This window comes from Dermacentor variabilis, unplaced genomic scaffold (assembly GCF_050947875.1).
Source record: "Dermacentor variabilis isolate Ectoservices unplaced genomic scaffold, ASM5094787v1 scaffold_12, whole genome shotgun sequence".
Classification (NCBI taxonomy): domain Eukaryota; kingdom Metazoa; phylum Arthropoda; class Arachnida; order Ixodida; family Ixodidae; genus Dermacentor; species Dermacentor variabilis.
Window position 1 is genome coordinate 60,378,401 of NW_027460280.1, and position 19,184 is coordinate 60,397,584.

The window sequence follows — 19,184 nt, forward strand, 5'->3', positions numbered from 1 at the left end:
GTTCGCGAACGGCGCGTTAATTGTAAACGGCCCTGTCGCAGCATAGAAAAAATCTTCAAACGAACTAAGCGCAGGCGACTCGTGGACTGTACAGTTCTAGGAAACATTTCAGTTAGATGTTTTCTCTGGGAAGGGTGAAAGAAGCGATTATACGAAGGCGAATTGTGAAGAGATGTCAAAATCTGCAATTTTTCTAGCTATTGTCGATTCGTCTAAGAATAATTAAGGCTGCATGCCAATCAATGTAAATCATAAAATAGAGCATTTCTGCTGTCGACGTGGATTTGATTGGGAAGAACTAAAGTTAGATCAAATTCTTCCAATTTTCGCTCAATTAACTAATGACGTTCAACAATCAAGCAGTTAAGAATTAATAAATTCATGGTATATCATGAGTGTTTTTTCAAGCGCCGTCTCCTGTGAAGCATATCTACCATTTTCGTGCAAAGCTCTCTGGAAAGCGTATTGACTGTGTATGCATGCATGCACCTATCGAACTTCGTGCACATATAGACGTGATGCTTTGACGATAAATACTTATTAAAATTAAAATTATTTATTTCTGCCTTGTAAAGGTACAGACAGCAGAGGCGCAGAAAAAGCTGTCAGATACAGATTGACAAAGCCGCAGCCCCCTTTCGCTTGGCAGAGCCTTTACAGCGACACTTTTAAAACAAAGACAATTGCACCCGGTAATAACATGTATACAATACTGAGCAAGTACAAAAGGAAACCAATCAAGATTATACGATATTTGTACAATACTCCCAAACAAGAAAACAGTACCTACATGCTAACGCACATAGCACCCAAAGTACTGTTCGACGCGTTGAAGAGGTCAAAATTATTGTTCACATAAGGTATATACATATTCGTATAGAGCTACCAATCCCTGCAAAATATAGAACGCAGATTTTCATTACACACACGCACGCACGCACGTGCACAGCACACACACCAAAAGGAAACGGCAACGCGCTCACAGGAAGCGCCTGAAAAAAGAAAAAAAAGGAAAAGTGTGGGGAACCGAGGTCGTCTTGGGCTGTCGCCTGTCCCTCTCCCAGAAGGAATGAAGAGGTTCTTGGAAAGCAGGGACGGGCGATTCTCTCTGTCAGCATCAGCTCCCACCAGCGAGGACGGGGCGAGAAAGCGAAACGGGGCTTTCCTTGCTGTCTATTTTTTCTTCGTCAGGCCAACGCCGCCTGGTCACAGGGGCGCAGGCGAGTTCCCGCCAAATGGCGCGGGGGCGCAAGCAGTTGCGTGAGTTGCCGCCAAATAGCTCTGGATGCCAGCTCGTTCCGCGTCTCTTGGTAGACTAGTTGGTGCATTTCTGCTATCATGGACTGCGCATATAAACGCAAACTACACAAAAGTGACATGGACAAGAACAGCGCAAGCCCTTTCCATGCAGTGGAGCCGCCGTATCTCGCCGTTCAAGATATGCGTACTCGTAAGTGGCATTTTAATTTCACGTTGTGTAATGCATGACTGTCTTTTTCAAGTGAACAAAGGTCGCTTTGTATTGTGTAAATGGTTTTGCAACGTATGGTAAACTCCTTGTTTTTCGGGCTTATTTTTTCTGACAGGAAGAAAAAAAAAAGAGTCTTTACATGAGAGCGGATCAAGCGTTCGAGAGTTGGGACAGGGAATTGTGAGACGTACTTTCATGTATATATTTCTAATATTATTTTTTCGTCTTGTATTTTCGTAAATTTTTCTCTAGGAAACACTGGAACGACACTGCTTAAATTGAAGCACAGTGTGCGAATGACCTGCTACGCTCGGAACTGTTATCACCATTCGGGAAGAAATCGGGTAATACGCTTGCCTGGTTGTTATTGCGGAAAAGGCATAATTAATTAGAAGTTGCTTTCGTTCCTTCCCACAGATGAAAAAACATAACTGTAAATACCTGTATGATATACGTCTGGTGCATTGCGGGTAAGAATGGATTGTGTGTGGCGCGCTTCACCGCATGTGGACTAGAGTAGATCTAGGAACATCAGACAAGAAGACACGTATGTGAAACCCTGCGGATAGCCCATATGTAAGTTCTTCCTCAATTTTTCTTTTGTTGCATTTTCGTAGTTTAAGTGTAATACTTTGTCACCGCGGTCTCGACGTTATGTATACCTATACATTTGTCTCGTGGCAGTCTGCGTGCTATTTTGTTTGTGCAACTATGTGTTGTATTCATTTATCGCGCTGCCTGGATGGTTTTTTTTTCACTGATATTCCGACCAAAGTCGGTAAACCTATCCTTCCTGTCCTCATGTTTCCTTTGGCGGCTCTAAAGCGTATCTTAGAGGAATATTTAGCTTCAGATTCCCGCATGGAACAGATGGTGAATGACATGCTGTGTTTTCTTTTTAGAGAAACTATGTATTCATGTTTAATATTTGGTTGATTTTCATTTTGTCATTCATACAATACCGCAGCCATATGCCATTCTGTCATAGAACGTTGTTTCTAGATATATTTGTTTTATGTGGTTAAAACATTTAAAACGAGAGCGTTTCTTATCCTGGCCATTATGTTTTACAGACCACGATAACCACGTATTTGGATGTCTGGTTTAACTCTACGTGCGCTGGTTCGTGCAGGTGAACTTTTTTTCCAGATACGGAGGAGCGGACACCGGTCGTGCCGTGAGCACTATTCTGCAGGGCATACTTACAAATGAAGCTGCACTGCAGTTCAGCTGGAAAGGGTCGCAGGGGACGAAGCACGCCTTCGTGAAGCTCATGGCCATCACGAATCTCATTCTAAGTAAGAAATATGGCATAACAATCAGCTTTCTAGTGCACGTTGCGAACATCGGTACCAACTGCATGCTTAGTTTTCTTTTTTCTTCATTCAAACAAGCTGCTGCTTATTGCATCTTGCTGCGTCCAGTATTAGCATTTTCTTTAATAAAATAATGCCGTAATAAGTGAGTTCTACTTGCGGCGTCCATATTTTGCCACTGCTTTTGAGGAGTTTGTTTTGCTTCGCCATATAATATATGCTGTATATGCTGTTTCTGCTTTAACCCATGTATGCTAACTGTTTTCTGCAAAACATAAACCTATAATCGTTGCCATCATGTCAGCAAGTATATGTATCATGCCATAAGCTTCCCCTCTTGCCTCTCCAGACATTTACCTATTCACCTCCTTGTGCCGCTTGGCGCTCCGAGCTCCGGCGCGTTTTTTGTCTCCGCGTTTCAACTTGGCTGTTTCATACAGTGCTCACGGGAAGCAACAAGGCCTATCGTGGTGTAAATAGCCGCGCTACCTATAGACACAGTAGCCACTGTGTATGCGTGTTTTGTTATGGTTCCGTGTTCAGTTCCCCCTATTGCTAACGACATATAAATTACCAACCATCCGGTACTTACACGATTTGTGTCGTCCAGCCACTCTTCCTGACAGCTTCGATACTGATTTGCACGTCACTAATATTGCTTTGTTGTCGTTTCTTTAATGTTTCGTGAATATCTGACTTATGATCTTTTTGATTGTTTCACTTCTTCAAATGGAATGCGACTCACCAACTGAACTATAAAGCGGGGGCAGCTTTCTTATATGTGCCACTTTTTTGCAGCATTTGTGAGGAGCACGTTCCCTGACGCTTCACTAGCATCAGTGGCTGGAGTCGCAAAACGCTGGTTGGTTGGAGCAGCTGACAGGGATGGAGGCCGGAATGAAAGAAGGCGCCGTGACCCTGCTTCAAGCCCACCAAATATGAACTAGTGTTTGAAACTTGTGAACGTGTCGGTGTACATATCCAATTTAAGACAATTACAAGAAATAAAGACCTGTATCAGAATCTTTTGCCTGGCATTTATGTGGCATGAAAAGTACAAAAAAGCGTTCGCTTTCGTGTGGTACTTCTATGCCGGCCACCACACAAGCATGATGCATGATGCGCATGCTGTTGTAAATGCATGATGCAAAAGCTACGATTATTCGGGGCGTCAAAAGCAACGTCGGCTTTCAGCACCGGGCCGGTGCAATACCGACCATTATTGTCGTCAGGGCCATGGCTGGCCCGCGTGTGGCATGCGCTCGGCTGCGTTGGCCAAATAGAATGGCCCTACGGCTGGCCGACTGACTACGTACCTAAAGCCTTGGTAGGCCCTCGTATGGGACGCCGTCGGCCAAGTCGGCCACAGTGGTCGGGCCTACATCGATTGCCGACGATCGGCCGACGTTAGGCCAATGTCAATCCCCAAAGTTGGGCCGCCCTTGGTTGCCGAGGTCGGGCCAACCGTTTTGCAGTCGGCCGGAGACGTCGGGCCGACTTTTTGCCACGGTCTTTTTGTTGCTTGGGATAGCCACTAAGCACACCGATAGCATACTCATGTCTACCAAATATAAATAACAAGTATACCTCGTTTACTTCACCGATGAGACCGTGGGCACGTCGTATAACGCCATAAAAATGGGGGAAAAAGAATTTCAGTAATTATTTGCAAAGCTCATATTTAAGCCAGAAACGTCAAACGTTAATCACACATTACCGTAACTCACGCAGTTGCAGATACACCGGGCCAACGCGATCAACGACTGTGACGCTATATTACATCGGACTCTTCATCATCAACATATTCATGTCCACTGCAGGACGAAAGCCTGTCCCAGCGATCTCCATATAACATTTTCGTTCCATCGCTCGTTGCGCAGTCTTTATTTTCTCGAGCTTCTCTGTTTACCTCAATGTTTCTGCCCCAATTGTGCTAGTAGCGCTATAGTGTGTGGAGATGCGCGACTCTCACGCGTGCCGATATGTTGTTTTCCCGCATGTATCACGTCTCCTGTAATCCGGCTTCTCCGCGTGGCTTGGTCAATGGGCTTGGTACAGGCTGCAGTCGGTCTGGTTGAAGCGCATTACGAGAAATGGCGCGAGTGTGGCGCTGCTAGCGCCACCTGACGGCGGGATTGGTCGGGCGCGACAAGGAGTAGGCTCTTGCTCTTTGGCTCGGCATCGGCAAGCGGCGCGGACGTTCTGCGCCGATCCATGCTCCTGCGAGACCGTCTCGCGAGGGCCTACCCCGGAATGGATGAACACGATCGTTCGAATTTACGCACCACCGTTCGCGCGAACGACTAGGCGTTGGTGTCCAGCATAGGGCGAACATATTCGCTCGCTATGCGGTCGCGGTGAGTCGGACTTCCGCGATTTGTCGCACACCCATCGGCATGTCTTGTGGATAGCAACTAGGCTAGCAGGCATTAGTCTATGAAAGGTGCAATAGATGCCCTTGTGATTGCTTGCACTACTGTGTTGTCGTTCCTTTGTCCCAAGAGCACGGGTGAGAACCCCACAAGTGCAATGATCGTACTATCTTCAAGGATCTTCTGCCGGTAATGATTTGGTAATGCCCGCTGTATGAGCTGCAACCCATTTTTATTATTTCGTAAATTTCATTCTGTAACTTTCATGTCCCCTGTGAGTGACCTAGATACACGTATTATAGCAGGTTCTAGACGCTGACTGTCAATTATGAGTTCTCGTCCTCCTCCCAGCCGCACAGCAACCTGAGCGCAGCCCTGAAATGCATGCGCTCAAACTTCTATGCGAAATAATGCAACCAGTGATGGCCGACTATGATTACAGTCGCCGACCGATTTTTCGGACGCGGACAATGACGCGAAATTGTTCGAATAATTTGGCAATCTGAAAAAGCTAACTGCAACAGTAAAACAAATTTTGTAGTTTTCTTTTAAAGCACCGGTACAGCAGAAAACTTGTTCACAGAATTTTGGTTAGTTCTGTGCTCCATTAAACTGAAGTTTACTTAAAGTTTCGTGATGGCCGAAGCCGCCGGAGCGTTTCGCGTTGGACCATCGCGCAGTCAGATGTAGGTCGTCTCCAAGTGCAGACACCCAGCACGTGGCCTTGACTACACGAGGATACATGCTGCGCAAATTCAGTTTAGAGCTCTATTGGATTTATGCCCGCACGCGAACTTACGTCCAGTAAACACACACAGACTTCGTAGGTTTTCGCGGTAGTTTCTCGCTGATCGCTCGCGGTCCCAAACTGCATTACACACGTGGCCGACCGCCGCACCCGCTGGCTAATCGACCACCAAGACGGTTGGTACGTTCGGTGCAGAGTGCAGGATGTGGTGAATTGATGATAATGCCATCGTCGGCAGAACTAGTAGCGGCTTGCAGAAGTTTACCATCAAACATCACCGCAAACCGGAATTAGCCAAAAAATACCAGCATGCGAGTATGTGCATAACGTTTGGCTAAACTACTTTTTTCCAAATTTTTTGCACCCCAAAGTGGGGGTGCGGCCCTCACACGAGTAAATGCAGTACCTGGTTCACCACATGGATGTGAACGATTTCCCTGAAGCCAGCCTGTTCTCTGGGTTCAGTGAAATGTTGCCCTGATTGTATAGCAATTGCCTTGGTGATTTTTTTTTTTTTTTTTACAATAGGAAAAGCAAGATAATCGGCCTATAATTCCTCATTTCTTTATAGTCTCCCCTCCTGTGTATTAGTATCATAGTATTAGAATTTTTGAGGCAAAATAAAATGCTACGAGCTTTTCGATTATAACTTCCCCTCCGTTTTTGATCAATTCAAGTGTTATTTTTTCCTCCGGACATGTGCAAATTCACTTTAACCACATAGCTAGTTAACAGGGAACTTGTGCATCGTGTTCCTCACACTTCTTATCAAGGTTATGTGGCTGCTCTGGGTACTGTACAGTTCTGTATAGAATTCATCTGCTGCCTTTACTATAATCATCGAAGTTGCTGATGGCATTGCGCTTTTCTTTCACTGCTTATGTACATCTTGTTTCCGATACCAAAGTTTCTTCTCACTGATTTCATTCCGCCCCCTTATTTACTGTTTCCTCAATCTTTCCGCACCTATTTGATGTCCTGATGTCTCTCCGACTTAAGTTGCGACCACTGAAATTAGTCTAGTTACGGTCTCAATTTATTCCTATTGCTATTTTCATATTCCTGTTCTAAAGCCGCGAGTAGTAGCATGAGCGCATTTGCTTTTCACTTCACCGATTCCAGGTTAGCCTGTTGCCTCTTGACCAATTTTGCTCTTTCTCTTTTCAAATTGAGAGCAGTCCTTGACCTCACTAACCCATGACTGCCCTTTACCGTACTTACTACTTTTGAATCCTGCAAAAGGCTAGTCTCCACAAAGTAAAGCGATTTCTTGTTACCCTGCGAGTGCTTTTCCAGGTCCTTTATGTTAGTGCGCTTTAAGGTATTCATTATTCGGAGTTGATTATGTTATGCAAATTCTACCTACATATCTCCTCTACATTCGATGTGCCGTAGTTGACATCCCAGCCTGCTTTTTCCGCACTTCCATTAGAACTCGCCCATGACTACAGTATATAGTTTTCACCTTATTGCTAATTCAACGTCCTCGTAGAAACGTGCTATTTCTTTATCATCATGACTGGACATTGGAGCATGTGCTCGTACTACCTTTCATCCTATTTATTTGTATTACGACTGCTACCCTTTCATTATGCCGCAGAATTCATCAATATTGCCCGCTATGTCCTTGTGAATTATAAATCCTACCCCGTATTCTCTCACGTAGAATACCTCTGCAGCAGGAGACGTGCCCATTAGTCAGTACTGCATATGCCTCACCAGTTCTAACCTCACATCCCAGGCAACGCCCGATAATTCACTAAAAAAAAAAAAAAACTCAGTGCCCTTCCACTCTGTGAAGAAAGATGACCTAGTTGCACTTTGGGGATCGGTGCACGTATGGGAAGTACTTAACGCCTGCTTCACCGCCATCGCAGATCGGCCCGGCATTGCACTATCTTCTGGATCGGGCCACATATGGGGAACGCTTAACACCCGCTTCACCTCCGCCGCGGGTCGGCCCGGTATTGCACTATCTTCGGGATCGGCCCACGTATGGGGAGTTGTGTCTACACAAGAACACGATCCGGGGGGAACTAGCCCTTAACAGCTTCGCTGTAAATATTAAATTATGGGTGTTACCTGCAAAAACCGCGATCTGATTATGAGGAACACCGTAGTGGGAGACTCCGGAAATTTTGACCACCTGGGGTTCTTTAACGTGCGCCTAAATCTAAGTACACGGGTGTTCTTGCATTTCGCCCCCATCGAAAAATCATTCATTAAAGAGACCTGCTAAGCCACTCAGAGGGTTCGCGTGCTAAACAATGCAAAGTTGTTTCCAGTGGCGGCCTGTTCGGATCTAGAGGTCCTTAGAGCTGTCTGCTACGTCGCAGGTTCGCCAGATGCTCCGCAGCTGCTGGAGACTCAAGGCCAGGGTTTAATAGCAAGTCATGTAGGAGGTAGTGGCGATATATTGCACCAGGGAGGCCATAGCCATATCCTGTTCTGGTGAGGGAGTGTCTTAAAGAAACTCGGTGTCTTTTCAATTTGGTTGCACTTGGACCACGAAGTAAGATAGACAGGTGAGCCAACTTGCCTATCTAGCAATGCATTTGCTCCGGGCAACTAGTGACCGAGAAATAACACGCACCCAAAGTGCCATCGTGCTCTCAGTCTACACTTGCCCCTCGCTTTTCCTTCACTTCCCGAGGCGCTCTTTCCTGGGTGCGGGTAATAACATTTCACGCCGCCTCGCGGTCAATGTCACGAATTGCTCACGTCGAAAACCTCATAAGCAGCAAAACATTAGTCAGGCACACCGAGCTTTCTTGTCCGTGTCGCGATGTTACTGCGGCGCGCTATTCGCTTGCAAATGCGACTGGAAAAGTCGCGACTACGGATGCTACCGACACAAAGGCGAAATGCGAACAATAAAATCGAAATTATAGCAGGGCGCGTGCAGGGGAGCGAAGGAAAGAAATCAGCAAAGTATTAGCCGTAAAAGGCACCGGACGACAGCCGATGCATTGAAATAAAAATGAAGTGCTTTCTGCTTGGATGATTATTTGAGATGCACCGGTGTTGCTGTTACTCATGACACAAATGCGCAATAAAACGAATCTGGCTTGAGTCCAGGCGTGTATTCCGTGCACGGAGCAATTTGTAGATGGTGGAGAAATAAGATGGTGGTATTCTTTGAGAACAGTTTTCGTGTTTTTGGATATCTGGGACTTATTTTAAGCACAAATTATAAAAAAGCTGCTAAGAATATCGCCCCATTTACTAGAAAAATTCTAGTGCGTAATCTTAGCGCCTTTCTTTTTTTCACGAAGGCGCTGTACTCCTTGAGCAATGGGGATCAACATTGTTTTGCGGGAGTGTGTTCCACCGAGTTCTGCGCGCTCGAATGGTGGCGGATGAAATATGCGCGATGCGGCAGCGAGCAAGCACATAAGAGCACCTAGCGTATCATAGTCGCAAGTGCGCGCGCCAAGTTGCATTCGCGAGCTACTGATCGAGCATACAGCAGACTTATCCTCGTCACAAGTCGTCGCAGCTGACGGCTGCCGACACCACCCCAGATACCTCAAGGCCGGTATTTTGTAGGGATGCCTTTTCCGATATTCTATGCTTTTTCAGGCTTTTCGTGCTCGGCCAGTGGTCAGAGCGACGGTCTGCCCACATTATCAACGGGATCAGGCGGCCGTGTGTGGTGGATAAGAATAGCATAGAGTAAGGCATAAGGCTTCGCTACAAAATAGCGGCAGACGAGGGGAATCAAATCCAGCACCCTCTATGATCCTCGTCACGAAATCACGCTCGCGCTGGACCCTATACATGGGACGAATTATCAGGCAAGGCGGCACTCCTATTTTACTCCATGGCCTAGACTAGTAAGCCAACCACTCTTAGCAACATTTTTTTTTTTTTTTGCCGTTTCAGGCGCCACTTCAAAACTGAATATGTAGTGGCCTGGATGAGGAACTGAACTTGAGACCATGAGCTTAGAAAACCGATAACATACCTCTACACTACGCACGCCCACACCATCCGACTCTTAATATCGAGCAAATGCATTTAATGCGAGTTGGTCCCGAGAAGTTGTGAACCTGCAAATCCGAGTCATTGGACGGAGTGATCTTGTTATTCTGCAAGACTTGGTGCGTCTGAGCCCATCTGCGAGTCCAAGTCAGTGATGCCGTGTACCTGAGCCAGTCCGAGGAAGTACGAATCCGTGAGCCTGAGTACAACGGAAAAGACGCTTAAAAATTTCGTGCTTAAAAGCAAGCAGACACAGGTAATATGTGCCAATCTCTTGACCCTTTTCGCAGCAATCCTGTGGGCGCTGCCATGTTTGATCCCGTGGCGACACATCCATTTCTTTCCTCAACTGCCTCCGTTGCGGCTTAGCAAACCTGTTTCAGGAGATATCGTAGACGGTGACTGGGTGGACAACATGGAGCTTTGGCCACAGTTTCAGAGAACAACATGCAAAGGCGCTTCGGAAGCGATGTCCAAAGGAGCTCGGCAGCGCATATGGTGCTTACCTTTTTTAAAAGCAAGGCTAAATATGTAATCCAAGCTACCCACACTCTCCGCTCATGAATCGGGATTAGTGCGCTTTGCTCTTCGTTCTTCATTTGGCAAATTTGTTGAAGAAGTGGGTTGTCAAATTTGTGACCCAGTAAATTTCCTTGGGGCAGTCACTGATTATTTATGCCTAATCACTCGCGGGTGTGCTCAGTTCCGATAGATTTGTTCTTGCTGTGCGCATGGCTTGAAACATAGCTGTTTTGTACATTCTAATAGCTTGTAGCAAAGATTTATTATCGCTAGTAACTCGCTTACTCTTGTGGATCGTCGCAAAACATTCAGCTTCGACCATTCATGCGCTTTCAGTCTAGTTTGTCATTCATTGTACGTATATGCTGCGAGTATATTCAAGTGCGCTGCCATTCACTTATTGACACGTTGGTTATAGATTGGACGCAAGATTCCGCACCAGTTGGAGATGTGCAGATACTGTACGGGAAACATATTACTATGACAGGAAGCGGTGCTACTCCTTTTGTTATTATTTAATGAGCGGTACTCACTCTTGCCAACGTTCCAGGGCTGAAGCACTTTCTTTGAAGGTTAGCGATACAATGCTGGTGGATGAGGACATTTCTGTATCCTTGAAGAAAGCCGTACATCTCAAAGCGCTGGTAACACGTACAACGGTCCACGAACTTGGCTACAGAGATTGATTTCATTTCTTAATATACCAGTCACTATTTTTGCAGCCAACTACTGCACACATCTTCAATCCACGATTCAATCTGGCACGATTGAAGCACAGTGTGTTAGCAAAAGCTCAGTTGCATTTCCGACAGCTGATCGAACAGAAGCAACATGGAAGCGGTAATGGTATCGTACTAGTTGTGCGCTTTCGCCGAGGACGTGTTGCCAAAAGCACCATCTCGTTTCTTTAGAACAAACTGCTCCATGAAATGGGTCAATATGGCCCCCTTTTTTCTGTAGTTTCGGTAGAATCACTCAAACAGGCTTCAAGAACACATGCTTCTTTTATTCAAGAGGCCAGCACCAGCCATGGTGTTGACTTGGACACTGTAGCTGTGAAGTCATGGTTAACTAGCATAACAAGTGTGCAAGGACACATTATAATTGTCTCCATGACACTGGGTTCGATCCTTAGTTGTATAGTGCACTCTTTTGCCATTAGTTGTGTGTAATTATCAAACTGTTCAGTGTTGCTGATTAGCCTTCAAGCTTCTAGCTCCGGCTTTTCTGGCTGCTGACACAGCAAAAGATAAAATCGTAAAAATCAACAATATCTATAGAGAACTCGCAGTTTCTTTGCTTCACAGCAGATGAGAATACACTTTTTCTGCAAAGCCAAGCAACTGAGTATTCCATTGGCTAAACGTGCTTAATTAACCATGATCGTAAGCACATTTAATAAATACATCGGACTAGCTGCCTATTTTTTAACTCTGCACTGCCCTCGAGGTTGGGGTATCTGCCATTTCTAAAATTCCGAAAAGCTGCTTTACTCTGCTTAATGTAATCTTGGATTTGATTACATTCCTGGTGTTGTAGGCATCTGGCAACAGAAATAAGAGCTGTTCAAATGCCCCAGTTGTCAAATTTCCAAGTACCTAGTCCTTTCACAATTCTCCAAAGGTAGAGTTGCAAAGCAGCACGACAGTACAATGAAACATAAAAAAAAAAAAAGTCTGCTCTTTACAACACCTGCATACGCAAACATGGACCCAAAAACAAGGCTTGCACAATGCATTCCGTGTGAGCGGCAGGACATCCAAGAACAGCAGTCGTGAAGTGTCCACTGCACCCATCCCCGAGTACACTGGTGCACTCAATGCTCACAAAGTGCCTCGGACAATAAACATAGCAGAATGAGCATAAAGGGTGACGGACATTCTACGACACATTTCCGCTTTCAGGCATTTTCAGTAGACTGTGCCAAAGACATAATTTTCTTTCGCAGTAGTATGCATGCCTACATGAAAACTGAACTCAAGTATAGGTGTATGAATTGGGTCATGCTCATCGAAAGGTTGAGCAGATGTTGTGCTCACAAACGCCATAAATGCCTTTATCCTAGTGACACCTAACCCACCACGACGAATCAGTGGCTATACAGGGCGCCTTTTCTTTTTAAACACAGATTTTTTTTTTTTTATTAAAGAGGCTATAAGTGCAGCGGACGTGGCGTTCTTACGGGCAAGTTTCTCGGTGAGGCGAACAACCTTTGCTGCTGATAACGTGAGCTTCAGAAGACTAATTAAAAAAATTTATTAACCGGTGTTAGAATGCGCTTGCGCAGCATGGGATCCCTTCACAAAAGTTCTTGAAGATAAGTTAGAGCGTGTTCAGAAAAGGGCTGCAAGATTGGTCATGGGCATCTACGACTACACAATTAGAGGTTCGCAAATCAGGGAAAATCTAGGATGGAAGTTGCTGTCCACACGCAGAAATAAATCAGGTTAAAGCTTTTACACAACATTAACAGCGGTAACACAGGAATCGATAAGAACATATATTTAAAACCACCTCATTATCAATCTAAAAGACGCGACAATTCCAAGAAAATAAAGGCCTACCAAAGTCGTGTTAATGTATTTAGGTTTTCATTCTTTCCGCGAACAATTGCAGAGTGGAATTTGCTCCCGGATGAGATAGTCTGCACCCAATTTTTCATCTGCTATAGAGAACTTTATGTGAATCTGTTTTAGACAATATTTCCAGTGTGCCATTGTATGCATTGTGTAACAAATTTTATAATCGTATGTTGTTAGTATTGGATGTGTTGTCTTTCTTTACTAATTACAATTATTGTATTTCTAATACCACAGACGATATGATGCCGTTGTTCGCGAAGTTGCCTTTTATGTTTGTAATTAACTCCCCTACGATAATGCCCAACTCGGGCGCTGCAGGTATTTGTAATAAATAAATAAATAAAAAAAACTAGTTTTTTTTTTTTTTGGTGCCTTAAGGACAGTAGTTTAAATCACAATTTTGAAGGCAGTCGCATTTTAATGAACCCTCATCTTTTTTTAAATCTTGAAAGCCGCACCTAATTTGACATACTTATAGAATTTTGATGGCAAATTCAGGTAATAGCAAAAAACTGAGTGCTGTGGGAGCACTCAAAAGGCGGCCCTGCTATCACATCAGACCAAAACACACCCTGACGACACACATGAGGAAGCTTGAAACCGACCGTCTCTGCCAGTCGCAGCAGCTACTCATACAGCACGCTTCGCTTGGCAATCACGTGGGGCTGTGTGCCAGGCCAGGAATTTTCATGGCATGCCATCGTTCAACATTCCCTTCACACTTCTTGAAGGGGTGTTGCCCTGCAACACGCAGCAAGACGTGCTGTCTCGATATTGTCTCAATTAAGTTTTGGAATTTGGTGGTTAACATTTAGAATGAAGTGCAATATTCAAGATTTTTAAGAGATGGGCTTGCAGGAAGATGTCACTGCCTTTAAACCTACCATTCAGATAACTGCCCTCAAGGCATTATTAATTTAATTTTTGTTAATTAGACTTCTGACGCTCACATTATTAGCGGCAAAGTATGTTCACTTTACCTAGGAACTAATCTTCAAGGACGCCATGTTCGCTGCGCTCATCTTTAAAAAATAAAAATTTGTATAGACAAAAAAAAAAAAATACCCTCGCTGTATACAGGGGTGCTGAAAATTTCTCGACCCAACCTATTTCAATGAAACTGTATATTTACTAAATTCTATAAATATGACATCCTTTCATGTGTGCAATCTTCAAATGTCTGAATAATAATTTATAATTTTTTCCAAGCAGTTGTTCCAGCCATGTCGGAGGTGAACGCAGACTTTTCATGTTTTGAACTGCAGTCTGTCATAAACACACTTGTCCTCCAAACGAGAATGCTGAAGGACATGTGGCCAAAAGGTCATGTGAAAGATGTCCACTGAATGCATTGGACAAATCCTTAGGATATATATGTCTCAGCAGTGGATGCCCACAGGATATCCATAGGATGTCATTGTTGACACATGGGGACCTACTCAAGCGTCCACCAAGATAATCTAAAGACGATAGGCATGCGCAATGCAGCAATAATGGAAGTACTTTGGAGTTACAATAAATACGAGGTGGTGCGAAGAATTTGCAAAAATGTAATGGTTCCAGCACTAATGTTAACAAATGCAATTCTGTGCTCTAAATAAAAAATCTTGTCGGGGTTGAAGATTAACCAGAGGGCAGTGGGGCCAAATGGCTTTGGAGGCTCTTGGTAAAGCCACAAATGAGGCAGTACAAGGTGACATGGTTTCAGCTTCTTTTGAAGTTAGAGAAGAGCAAAGCAAGATTAATTAGTTTTGAAGACTAAGGAACATGGATGAAAAGAAATGGCTAGCTAGAGTGCACAAATATCTACTCCTCAAAAGTGTACATTAGAATGGAGGAAGAGGTCAAGAAAGTTGGCAACCGAGTACAGGGCAATTGAAAGTGCGAAATGTGAGAGAAACAGAGACAGTAAGTTTGATGTCAAGGACAGAAGCAAAAGAGACCATGAAGATTTACAAATACATGTACTACTGCAAGAAAGAAACCAGGAGGGAAAAATCTGTACAATGATGCAAAGAGGAGTGCCTTGCTATTTGAGGCCCGCGCTGGCTGCCTGAGGGCAGAAACATACCAGAGCAAATGCGCCTCACAGGAGGAGGCATGTGTGGGCTACAAAAAAAGCCCAGAAATAACTTGGCATATTCTAATGGAATGTCAAAATATTCACCCAGCAAGGCCCGCCTTAAACGTCGACCTTCATTAAGTGCCAAGATTCAATATGGATGGAGGCATTAACCATGTTCAGCAGATGAGATCAGCAAGCGACGTTTAAAGTATTGGTGAAAAAAATGCAGGGATGAGATTGAAGTCACTAAAGGTATAGGTAACTGTGTAATATATAGAGGCTTTAGTGAAAAAAGAAATGACCAAGGAGAGATGGGCAACATGGTAGGCTGCAAGAGGTGCAGAAAAACCTGGTTACCTCAAGCAGGCTAAGGGACTATTAGTCCTCGTGCATTTCAGAGACCACCACCACCAAGAGCAGCGGATTCCTGCAGTCCCCAAAAAACAGCACTTAAGCTTCACATGTTCATGTTTCAGTGCGTGTTACCTTGTTCTCGAAGGGCAATGTTAGTTCACTTTTTCGTGTAATAATTACACTGTGATGATTCAAGTTTACTTCAGTATCAGTTACTGGTTCAAAGCGTCCTCAAACTACAGGCGCCTAGAACTGCAGCAGGAGAGGATAGTACAGGAGAGGATAAATTTGGCGTGAGACAGGTCTGTCAGCAGCTCTCGTCCTCATATGCCAGCAGACATTCTGTGCGCCGTCTGGGCCATACTGGTGCAAATGCAAAGGCCTGCACGGTGACGAGGCAGGTCAGCATTAAACTATATTCTCTTTTTTCCCTCAAGGTAATCAAGCACAAAGGCCACGGCCTATTGGTTCTAGAAGAGCTGGAGTGACTTATTACCGAAGCAAAGAACAATTATGAACACGCGCACCTGAAGCGAAGAACAGCTCAGTCCATCCGTGCAATTATCCATCTATCAGAGTGCATTTGGGAAGCTTTACATGATTTTGTGAGCAGGTTGTGTTGTTCTCTGGTTTAATCAGTTTCCCTCGTTTTCTGTTCTCAAATTTCGACTTGCTGCTGCGGCTGTCAATGCTAAGTGATTGCTGAATACGTGTTGTGCTGCCCAATCCATGACTCTTGTTGACGGTGCACAAGCTAGGCACTTTGACTAATTTTGCTGTGTATGGCCTGCAGCTCTTGTCTCATAGCTACAAGCAATTTGAACTTTGGATTGTACAAAGCTAGTAGACCTGCCATTTGCCATTACAGGGTGTCTACCAAGTTGACATTTCCAAATTCCCTGAGTTTTCCAGGTTTTCTCTGAGTGCCTTTGAAAAATTCCCTGAGTGATGCAGAACTGAACTATGTTTTATGTCAAGACGAGCTGAAACCATATCGCCCGATGTTGTCACCTCTAGTAAGCATACGAAAAAAAAAACTAAAAAAAAAACTACTTAATCCAATTTGAATACTAAGGAGTAGTGTTTATGTTATTCAAAAAGAGAATAGAAGGGGAGGGGTTAGTAAAATGCACAGCAAATAAAATGTCTTAAAAAAAAATTGCATATCAAGTCAGACATTCTCAAATACGAACAAAAAAGGAGATGCATACAAAAGCAAATATTTTCGAATATGAGCTATTTCTATCAACTGATAGCAAGCTCAGTGGTATGAGGCCCGAACTTGTCACAATCGAGATTCTCTCTCAACAGCTCGTAAGTCAACCTCAACTGTCCTGATATACTCTCGGCCCGCTCGTGACGCCCCAGTGTTGTGTTTCACTGCTTTAAACAGTTTATTTTGGTTTGGATGAGGGACACTTGAATCTCAGCATCGGCCAACACTTTGTTTTTTGACCTCAAGCTCCTGCAAAACGGCGGCAGCACGCTTCCTTTCCCGTTCATTCCTCAATGCATAGGTACTTTCTGTTCTCGTACTCCTTTCGCCACTCAATCGCCCCACGGACCATTCGAAGCATTTTCTTGGTCAGTTGCAGTCTACGTCCGAGTTTTCGAACTCCTTAGGGGCCGCGAAAACGTCCGAAAAATCGGTCAGTTGGAAAAAAATAAATGCATGTCATTTACTGCCCTTGAGGGCTCAAACGGCCACAGGGGCATTCGAAAACGCTCTGAAGGCCTGTCGGGTACACATATTAGGCATATTGGTGTTCGTACTGTGACAGGAAATACCGGGTACACGCATGTATAATTAAGGAATACATACTGTGTCCCGTGGCAATAGCCCCTTCCCGCGCTTGTTATGCTTCACTGCAATACTTTTATGCATGCTTCACCAAGTAACATTTGTGTACAGAGGTGAAGCAAACCTTCGGGAACCAGCATTATGCAACGCACCGTGCTTTCCAAGCTTCTAAGCCAATCGCGAGGATCGCAAAGGTGGAGTCCGTGCCATGGCTGACAGCAGCGAATTCTTTCAATAAAAAACACAGCACCCAACGGCAAGAAGCTTCATAGCGAACGTCGAAGCAGCTAGGCCTAGCGTTGCCACAGTTGTCGCTACGGCTGCCAGCGGATCTGCATGTGAGAGCGCTGGTTTGAAGCGGCGAGGTAATCAAAATGGCAGCAGTGGTGGCTTTGATTAATGCCATTTCGGACCTGTGGTCACAGCAAAACGTCCGGAAAATCAGACGGCGAAGAGTTCTTGCGTCCGAAATTTCAGACATTCTGATACATTGACTCTATAGGGTACGTTGTGGTACCGCGAAGCCGCCCAAATTATCAGGAATCCGGAAAGTCGGTCATTGACTGTACACTGGCAACTCCTCCAACCGACGACAGGTCATCAAAGACAATTCATTACGATTGCTGTCTGTTACTCGAGCCAGCATCACCGCAACTTTCGACCCTTTCAATAAAATTACAGCTAATTTTCCTTGATAGAGGCCAAAATTCCCTGAGTTTTTCCAGATTGCTTAAAATCCCTGAGAATTCCCGGTTGGTAGACACCCTGCATTACTATTGCACACAGTCTGTTTATTGGCAGTCTCAGACTTCGTAAGCGATCTCCCTGGCTATGCCGCTACTAAGCACACTGTTGGTGTTGCACAAGCTTTGGGCCCTATGAGAACACAGAGCCCAGTGTACCAACACTTGTTGAATGACATTACATTGAATGAAATATGTTTATTGCAAAACAAAACACGTTCCTCTAAAACACACGTCCCTAAAAAATATACATTTATGCTCTTCTTTGGCATTTAGAACACAGTACACTGCTGATGACTGACCTGCATCCAAGCAATTAAATTAATGAAATGGCAAAAACGAAGTTCTCACTTCTAAAGACAATGTACTTTGATCTAAGAGATAAAAATAAAACTCTTTAAACACAAATACAATAATGAACAAATAGTAAAGCTATTATTAGCTTGAATTTAGGCATTCAGATAAACATGAATGAAGCTGACTTATGAAATGGACTAAGTAACTTATCAACGCACCGTGCAACAATATAGTTGCCAGTCTTGCGACATCCTCAGAAAAAATGATACTGCACTGCTCTAATCTATAATACAGCATTGGTCCTTTTCTCTTTATGCTATGAAGGCAATGAAATTGAAATATAAATTTTCTTTACAAAATGCTCATTGGTTTTCTGTAAAATAGACTTTGCAAGTATAAAGCCTTCTGTAGTATTTTTATAGTGATTCAGTGGAATGTCAGTGTGCGTTTACATAAGTGTATGCACAGAGTTAACTCAAGTATCTGCCCCTAAAAATGACTATATTCTGTGACAAGAATATTTTCATAGGGTGTAAAAGAAAACCCTATCACACCGCATGAACAATAAAAAGAAGAAAGATAGAAAATGAAAATTAAACATAAAAAGGCGTATCGACTGAAGCACACACTAACTGAAGTGCCGCAAAGTGTCCTTCACTTTGGCTGCCTTCGTTCCGTCAGTAGCCTGTTGGCTAAGCTTGTTGCTTTTTGTTCGCCTTGGCAGTAGCGTTGCATGGTTCTTGGCACTTTGAAGATGCCATAGTATGCCCCAGCAATGCTGGCAGCCATGGTACCAATAGTGTCAGCGTCTCCACCCATTGAAATGGCGAAGAACAGCGCTCGGATAAAGCCGTTGGATGTCTGGCAAAACAAAAACAAACAATCAGATAATCTGCCAAATAAATTATGTGAACCCAAAAGACAATCAG

General features: G+C 44.2%; 1 protein-coding gene and 1 long non-coding RNA gene across 10 annotated transcripts in view; one reads left to right on the forward strand and one right to left on the reverse strand.

The window, feature by feature from the left end:
• Nucleotides 1–803: 803 nt before the first annotated feature.
• Nucleotides 804–3,958, forward strand: LOC142566406 (uncharacterized). Its single transcript, XR_012825053.1, has 5 exons — nt 804–1,450; nt 1,724–1,815; nt 1,889–2,047; nt 2,604–2,769; nt 3,586–3,958. It is a non-coding gene; the product is annotated as an uncharacterized LOC142566406 (long non-coding RNA).
• A 14,178-nt stretch (nt 3,959–18,136) lies between these two features.
• LOC142565818 (ADP-ribosylhydrolase ARH3-like) overlaps nt 18,137–19,184 on the reverse strand; it is a 110,154-nt gene continuing 109,106 nt past the window's right edge. For all 9 annotated transcript variants that reach the window (XM_075676363.1, XM_075676362.1, XM_075676356.1 and 6 more), the window contains one exon: nt 18,137–19,116. In XM_075676363.1, coding sequence (XP_075532478.1) covers nt 18,910–19,116 — 207 coding nt within the window. In that variant the 3' untranslated portion in view covers nt 18,137–18,909. The remainder of the gene's footprint in view (nt 19,117–19,184) is intronic.